Source organism: Malurus melanocephalus, unplaced genomic scaffold (genome assembly GCF_030028575.1).
Source record: "Malurus melanocephalus ecotype Western Australia unplaced genomic scaffold, MMel_1.1 scaffold_691, whole genome shotgun sequence".
NCBI classification, from domain to species: Eukaryota; Metazoa; Chordata; class Aves; order Passeriformes; family Maluridae; genus Malurus; species Malurus melanocephalus.
In genome coordinates, this window is record NW_026623923.1 from 144,093 (window position 1) to 151,759 (window position 7,667).

At 58.4% G+C, this 7,667-nt stretch overlaps 2 protein-coding genes across 2 annotated transcripts in view; one reads left to right on the forward strand and one right to left on the reverse strand.

The window, feature by feature from the left end:
* FANCA (FA complementation group A) overlaps positions 1–477 on the forward strand; it is a 31,844-nt gene extending 31,367 nt beyond the window's left edge. The window contains exon 43 of the mRNA XM_057384187.1: positions 349–477. Within this exon, the coding sequence (XP_057240170.1) occupies positions 349–456 (108 nt within the window). The 3' untranslated portion in view covers positions 457–477. The remainder of the gene's footprint in view (positions 1–348) is intronic.
* Positions 471–7,164, reverse strand: ZNF276 (zinc finger protein 276). The gene is made up of 10 exons (XM_057384186.1): positions 6,187–7,164; positions 6,055–6,107; positions 5,006–5,506; positions 4,407–4,485; positions 3,259–3,339; positions 2,861–2,971; positions 2,716–2,791; positions 2,234–2,351; positions 1,918–2,017; positions 471–1,275 (listed from the first exon to the last, which is right to left on the reverse strand). The coding sequence occupies exons 1-10, from the start codon at positions 6,582–6,584 to the stop codon at positions 990–992; spliced, it is 1,803 nt and encodes a 600-aa protein (XP_057240169.1). The 5' UTR covers positions 6,585–7,164; the 3' UTR covers positions 471–989.
* Between the last annotated feature and the right edge of the window lie 503 nt (positions 7,165–7,667).

The following is a 7,667-nucleotide window of genomic DNA, read 5'->3' on the forward strand; positions in this document are numbered from 1 at the left end:
TCYSTGCTYCCCTGACCCTCCTGGGGATGYTCYGTGCTTCCCTGACCCTCCTGGGGATGCTCTGTGCTTCCCTGACTCTCCTGGGGCTCTCCCTGCTTCCCTCACTAAGCCGGGAGCAGGAGGACACCTGGTGCTCAGCCATGGCCACATTCTCCACCGTTCCCAGCCCATCAAACCCTGCCCTCGTGTGGTCATTCCTGCTGGCTCTGAGGAATTGTCAGGCACAAAGGCAGGARTGGAAGTTTCCCCATGCTCTGTCTGTGCTGGGCTGAGGCAGCCCCGAAATTGCTGGGCCGGGCTTGGAGGAAGCACGAGCAGATCTAAACTGACTCCCTGTGCTCTCCCCAGCTCCTGAGCACTTGTGAAGAACTGGACCCTGAGCTGGGAGCCACCCTCCTGCATTTCTCACGGCCCCCTGTGGACATGGAGCTGGAGGAAGAGCTGCAGCTGTTCTGAGGAASRAACACAGCCCAAAACCTCAGTKMCACCTCGCCTTTCTCACCTGCGCCACTTTTTTCAAATTACTTTGTAAATAATTTATTACAAGCATAACCATGAAGCTCTTGTTACAATAAAAAGTAGGTTACAAATTTTCAGTTTAGAACTTGCTTTGGGAATTATAATTATGTTTGTTTTCATCCTTTTTTTTTTTTAAATTTTTCCAAAACATCTCCTTAAAGTTGTCCCACTGTCCTCTGTCCCCCTGAAGACCCCAAGGGCACCTCTGTGCAGGCAGGGAACATTTGTGGCCAACTGGGTTTCTACAACGTGTGCGTGGGGCTGGGGACACAAAGGAGCTTTGACACCCCTGGCCCTGGGATTAGACACTCTTAGTACAACACTGCTGAATCAGACGTRAGCATGGAAATCACTGCATGAGAACAAGCCTTTTCTGAGCAAGCTGAAGCTAATTCCACGGAGTTCTTTGGGAGACTAAAACGTAGATTAAAAATCTCCAGGGGCTGGGCTGGGAACGTGGCCCCGTCCCCTCAGGTGGGCTCGGGCTGTGCAGTCACTTCTGGCTTCACCCCCTGGCCTTCCACAGTCCCTGAYGTGGTGAGGAGGAGGATGGGCTCTGGCTCCAGGGGCTTGGCTTTGTCCTGAGTCTGGGTCAGAGGGTGCACCATGGACATGTGGACGTTGAGGTTATGGGCCTTCTCGAAGCGCTTCCCGCACTGATCGCAGGCAAACTCCAGCTCAGCCTCAGCTTTGTGTTTGGTCATGTGGTACTTGAGGGAGGCGCGCTGGCGGCACTGGAACCCGCAGATCTCACACCTGAAAAGGGCACGGGGGCTCCAGCACCAGCCTGGCACTGCCCTGCTCGCCACAGAGAGCGCTGGGGCTGGAGGAGGTGCTGGGAATGGACATTGCATTGAACCATAAAATCCGGGAATGGYTGGGCTGCAAAGGGGMCTTAATGTKCATCCCATCCCACCCCTGYCATGGGCAGGGACACCTCCCACTATCCCAGGCTGCTCCAAGCCMTGTCCAACTTGGTCTGTAACACTTTGGGAATGGTCTGTAACACTTTCAGTCCACAACCTGTGGACTCAGGCCCTCCCCACACTCACAGAGAAGAATTCCTTCCCAATATCCCATCAAACCCTGTCCTCTGGCAGTGGGAAGCCATTCCTCCTCGTCCTGTCACTCCATCCCTTGTCCCCAGTCCCTCTCCAGCTCTCTTGGACCCCCTTTAGGCACTGGAAGGGGCTTTAAGATCTCTCTGGAATCCTCTCCAGGCTAAACACCCCCAGCTCTCTCAGCCTTTCCTCGTAGCAGAGGTGTTCCCTCCCTCTCCTCATTCATTCCATTTAAAGTGAYCCAGCCAGGATGCTGCCAGCTCCAGGCAGTGTTTGTAGCCCAGAATTAGTGCCAGGGTCAGTGCCCAATCCCTCAATCCCCACTGGAATCACTCACTGCAGGGGCTTCGCTCCCGAGTGCCGCATCTGATGGACCGAGAGGTGTTTGCGTTGCTTGAAGGTCTGCCCACACTCATCACAGATATAGTTCCGTACCTCTGCCATGGAAAACGGGAGAGTTACGGATTCTGCCAGGATCCTGGAACGTGCCCTGCTGGAGTCTGAACCCCCACCCTTCCTCCTGTCCCCCACAGGATTGCTTGCTCCAAGAGCAGAGGCACACAGGGAGTTCTGCCCCCTCMCAGAGCCTCAGCCCCTCCAAGCCTGGTGCCAGAGGTGTTGGGTGTCTGTGGCTGTCACCTGCTGGGACTCACCTGTGTGGATGAGCTTGACGTGCCGCTGCAGGTACCGGTCGATCATGAACACCTTGTTGCAGCCAGGGTGAGGGCAGGGCCTCTCCCGCACCTCTTCGTGGTGCTCCTTGATGTGTTTCTGCAAAGCAAGGACAGAGCTGCTGACAGGGAACAGCACAGATCCCCAAAAACTGAAATCATGGGAAAACCATGATTTGCATCCTCATCTGGCAGCAGAAGGTGTGTCCTTAGCTGGACACAGCAGAGAGAGCCCGTTCCAAGGGCACTGAGCCAGGGGCAGCTGTCCAGGACAGGAGCATCAGGGAGAGCCAGAGCAGACTGGAAAAGGCCAGGACTCCCAGCAGGCTGCTGTTAGCAACTCACTGCCTCCCCCAGAGCAAGGTGGGGAATTAAACCCACCCATCAGGATCCCCTGATCCCATCACTGTGACCCTCAGTCACCAGGAGCTGCAGTGTGGGGCAGCAGCAGAGCCTGAACTCACCTTCATGCCATCAGCCCCTCTGTAGACAGCGGTGCAGCCCTGGTAAGGACACTTGTAGATGGTGGGCAGCTCCTCCCTGCAAGCAGAGCTGTGTGAGGTGGGACACGTGTGGGGCTGTGGCCCAGCCCAGACACACCCTCATTACCGTTCACATTTGATTTTTTTTTTCCAGCCTGGCTTAGGCCCCGGCTTCTTCCTTATTTTGGGCTCTTCTGCCTTCTTTGCTTCTTTACTGTCGCTTTTCTTGCCAGAAACCCTCCAAGAAAAAACCAGGACAGTGATTTAAGACTCGATCTTGGGTTTGGTCCCACCTAAGTGTCCCCAGTTGTTCCACCTGTCTGTGACAGCCCCAGGTATGTGACCCACCCGTGGCTGTGCCAGGCTGGGGATCAGGGATGTGGCCCAGCTTCAACCCAAAAGGGAGCTTGGGGACACCTCTGTGACCCACAGGCAGGAGTGTGTAGGGAACAGAGCCACAAGAAAAGATGTGTTGGCCCCACAGGGGTGGGCACCAGGCCCCCACCCACCCCAAGAACGCCTTACTTCTTCTCGGGGTAAGGCTCGAAGGAGTCATCTGAAGATTGCACGTTTCTCTTCTCGCTTTCATCGTCACTCAAGAAGTCCCTGAGTGAGAGAAGTTGCTCTTTAGCAATGTGGCCTCAGGCTGACCCTCRGCAGTTCCCCGTTCCCAGCACATCCATCTCCCCCAGGGCACAGCACGGCAGCTGCTCCACGTGTTCTCCTCCCCATCCTCTCCCCAAGGAGCAAACACAGCGCCGGTGAACACAGCAAAGACCCAAATTGGGTCCTTTTAGGGCTAAATCTCTGCAAGAATAATCAAACTACTGTCAGGAGAACAAAAAAACGGCTGTTACTGAAAGGATCTATTCATGGGCGAGGGATGTGGCTGCCACTTCCTCTACTGGAAAAAGGAATTTTGTGGAGCAAGAATGTCACATAATTGTCTGGCGCAGGTTAATGAAGCAACGGGTCATCCTGGATTCCCTCAAATRTAACAGCCACATTTGGAGTTTTCTTTTTCCTCCTTTTGGGCTTTAAGCCATACAAGAAGCAATTAATTYCTGACGCCAGGAAACAGGCAATAAATTGTTACGGCTCCTTTAATGTGACAGCTGACAGGCTCAGCTGACACTGGAATCACTCTGCACTTGGCCCTTTAGACTCAGAACGCCTGGATTCSTGTATTTACAGCCCCGTTCCAAACACCTCTGTTGGAAGGATTGAGCCAAATCTTTGCTCCCGAGGGAGCTGCCAGGTCCCTCCCGCTCCCATTCCCAGTGAATTGCTCTCCCTGGAGGGAACGGGGTGGTTTCTCCACGTGCCACCCCGTGCCTGCATTCCCGCTCCCAGGGCTCTCCRCAGCTCCAGCCGCAGAGGGAATTGCCTGGAGGTGGAAGGGCTGGAGCAGCAGCTCCCAGCACAGCTCCTTCCCCATGCAGAGAGGGRACAAAACAGGGCCAGGGCTGCTGGAAGCAGCCAACAAATATGGAGCACACGTGTGTGCAAACTGCCTGGAGCAGAGGAGGGAGCTCAGAGCTTTGGTCCTGTGAGCTCTGCAGCAAAGCCACCGCTCCAAACCCCGGCACTGGCAGACAAAGAGCTCTCCAGGCTGGGGAGTTCACACTGGCAAAGAACACATTTAGGCTATTTTAAACCCACTCTTCTCTCACCCCTCAGAAAGGTCACTGAACTCGTCTTTTACCCGCTCATCCGACGTTGCAGACAGAACCTGCTTCCCACTCAACTGTCCTAGGGAATGAAGAACACGGTGCGTTACAAGGAAAAGCAGCAGACCCACGGCGGCYGAGGAGGAGCCGACTGCTCTGGGTGTGCTCGTGTCATCACACTGTGGGGAACACGTGCTCCGTGGTCATCAGGGATTGTTTATAACAAGCTGACCCCCAGCAGTTCTCCTTTAGGGACAAAAGGGGTTTCTGGGGTTTGGCATCAGCTGCCGTGGAGCAGGGGAACCCAACTTTGGGGTCGAGCAGAAAGAAACATCTGGCAAATGTGGTGGAGTGACCATATTTACAGGACGAGCACGGCAGTGGACTCTTCCCTCTGTCAGGAGTGTGACCCTGTGCTCCCCTGCCCCTTCTGCAAGGCTCTGTGTACTCCTCCCCGACCAGAGGCCAATCTCTGAGCACTTCTCTTGAGGAACACCATCTCCAAGGAGAGAGCTCAGCCCTTTGTCACTCCCTGGGCCACCTCTCCAGCTCCCTGTCCTTCCCCTGAGGCCGGCAGGGAGATCAGGAAGCAAATCCCTTACCTGTGGCAGTGCTCAGCGGGGAGAYGGGCTGCGGCAGGGCCTGTTCCTGKACRGAGGCCGTGCTGTCYGGCTGCGAGGGACACTGATCCCTGTCCTGTGGCAGCTCGCTCTCCACCGYCAGCGGCACCGCCGTGCTCCCTTTGTTGGTGGGCTGCTGGCAAGGAGCTGTCCTTACTGGAGCATGCTGGGCTTTGGGAGCAGGAACAGCCTCGGCATTGTCTGCCCCGGCGCCGTTGTCAGTCAGGCGCTGCTGCGCCGTGCCCTTGCTCCACTCCCGTTTGACGGCCAAGGCGTTGTCGAGCAGCGCGGAGCTGCAGTCCGAGTCCGTGTCCATGACGTAGTCGTGGCCGTCCCCGCAGCCCCAGACGGCGCGGATGATGCCGCAGTACTCGGAGGAGAGCACGCTCCGCAGCCCGGGCACCGAGGCGCAGCTGCCGGCGTGCGTGTGCGTCCATGTCACCAGGCTGTGCAGGCACTGCGGGCTGGACGTGATCAGGTCAACTGGCCAGGGGAGAGGCAGCACAGTCAGGCTGGGCAGGGAGGTGATGTGGAGGGGACAGGGATGTGGGTCTGCCCCCGCCAGGCAAGTGGGAGCCACCCCAAAGGGGTGGAGTGGAGCATYCCCAGCACTTGCCATGATCACAGAACCAYTGAKGYTGGAAAAGACCTCAGAGACCACTGAGTCCAACCWGTGACCAAATGCCACCCCATCACCCAGATCAAAACACTGAGTGTCACGTCCAGTCTTTCCTCAAACTACTCCAGGGACAGTGACTCCACCGCCTCCCTCCATCGTTCACTTCACAAATRGAAGGGTATTTCTGATCGTCCCCAGTGTCCTACAGCAGCTGGAACAGACCTAGCACTGCCACCCAAACCCACTCTGCCTGCTCTTCCCAACCCCTGGTCAGCCTGTGCCTGTCTGGCTCAGCTCAGGAAGGTGCAGATTCTCCTGGGAAGCCAGAGGGAAGAAGGGGAACCATAACCAGCCTTGTCRAAGGACACCAGAACCACCCTGGATGTGGCAATAAAGGGGAGTGGACACTCACCCAGGCAAGAGGCACCTCCTTCCACACCCGTCTGCGCCTGGGCCCCRCTGCTCCTGCAAAAACCAGAGTGGCACAGTGGGATTTGGGGCTCACCGAGCGGGGAGCACGCGGGAGGCAAGGAAAACCACGTACTTTCCTTTGGACTTGGCGTGGCCCGTGGGCGAGGCGTTCACCCTCTGGATGAAGGTGCGGAGSACGCTGCGGCACTTGTAGAACTGGGCATGGCATTTCTTGCAGACGAACTGAGGCAGCGCGGGGTCCTGCCGCACCGCCACGCCCACCAGCCGCTGGAAGTCGGCGAAGAACACCTGCTCCACGCGCCGCTGCTTCTCCGAGTTCTCCCCCAGCACGGGCACCTTGCCGAAGGCGTTGCGCAGGCTCCGCGAGGAGAACTTGCCGTGGCACAGGCGGCAGTAGCCGGTGCTCAGGGCCCTGCCGATCCCTGCCRAGCACGACCGAATGTGGCTGCTGAGTGACAGCGCTGAGACACCCAAAGGTGCTCCCCTTCCCTTCATCCCTGCTGCCTYCATGAAAAATTCACCCTTCCAACACCAGCTAACCCAAAATCGRCCTTTCTGGCCCCAGCAGAGCAGCCTCCTCTCCGCTGCGGTGTTCCCAGGGCTCTGTGCTTCATCCCTTGGTTACAGCAATTCTACCCCTTTCCCAATGTTTATCTCACAAGTATTTACAGCTGGTGTTGTGTCCCTTGGCCACCTCAGTGCCCCTGTCCCCCTCCTCAGCTCCCCAGTAGTGCCCWGGTGTGGGGCAGCTCCTGACCAGCAGGGCAGGATGCAAAGTGTCACCCAGTTCAATGRCCTGTGGCATTCCCACTCTGTGGAATTAATTTCCATCCCTCCGCTGTGCCCCAACGGTGCGAGTGGAACCCTCAGCACAGCCTTTTCCCAGCGCAGGTCCAACCCAGCCATGCTCAGAACCCCTTGGTGGGACAAGGCTCCTGCCTGTGGGACACCCGGGTGGCCTTGGGAGCCATGGGGGCCYCGCCACCCCGCGGGTTGGTGACAGTGGCGGGACAGGGCAGCACATTCTGGGGGAGTGTTTTTGGGGGGCTGAATCCGCTGTTTGTGAGTGCCCCGTGTGTCCCGGGGCCACCCCCGTGTCACAGCACCAGCGGAGCCGATGGAGACCCCGCCTATCCCCTGCCCCAGCTGCAGCACAGCCGGGTGTCACCCCCCAAACCCCAAACCCCACACCGGGATGGCGGCAGGGTCCTGTCCTCCTTCAAACCGGGATGGAGAGAGGGTCCCGGTCACCCCCAAACCGGAGCAGCGGCGGCCGAGAGCCCCGGGACAGCGGGAGGATCCCCACCCCTCCCGTACGCTCCTTACCTCGCCGTTACCGGCACCGGGATATTCGGCGTTTCAGGGAAAAGAAACTCCACACAAACGGGCAGATTCTGCCCTGCCGCCCGCTCGGTACCGAGCCCCGGGTKGGGGGTCTGGCCCCGGCAGCGCGGAGGGAGCCCCGCCACACCGAGGGCTCGCCCGTGCCCGGCCCTGGCAGCGGCTGCAGCCCGGGAAGCGGCTCCGGCCGTGCCCCCGCGCCCCCCGCCCCGCTCCCCGCGCTCGGGCCTCACCTGCCTCCGGTGCGCAGGC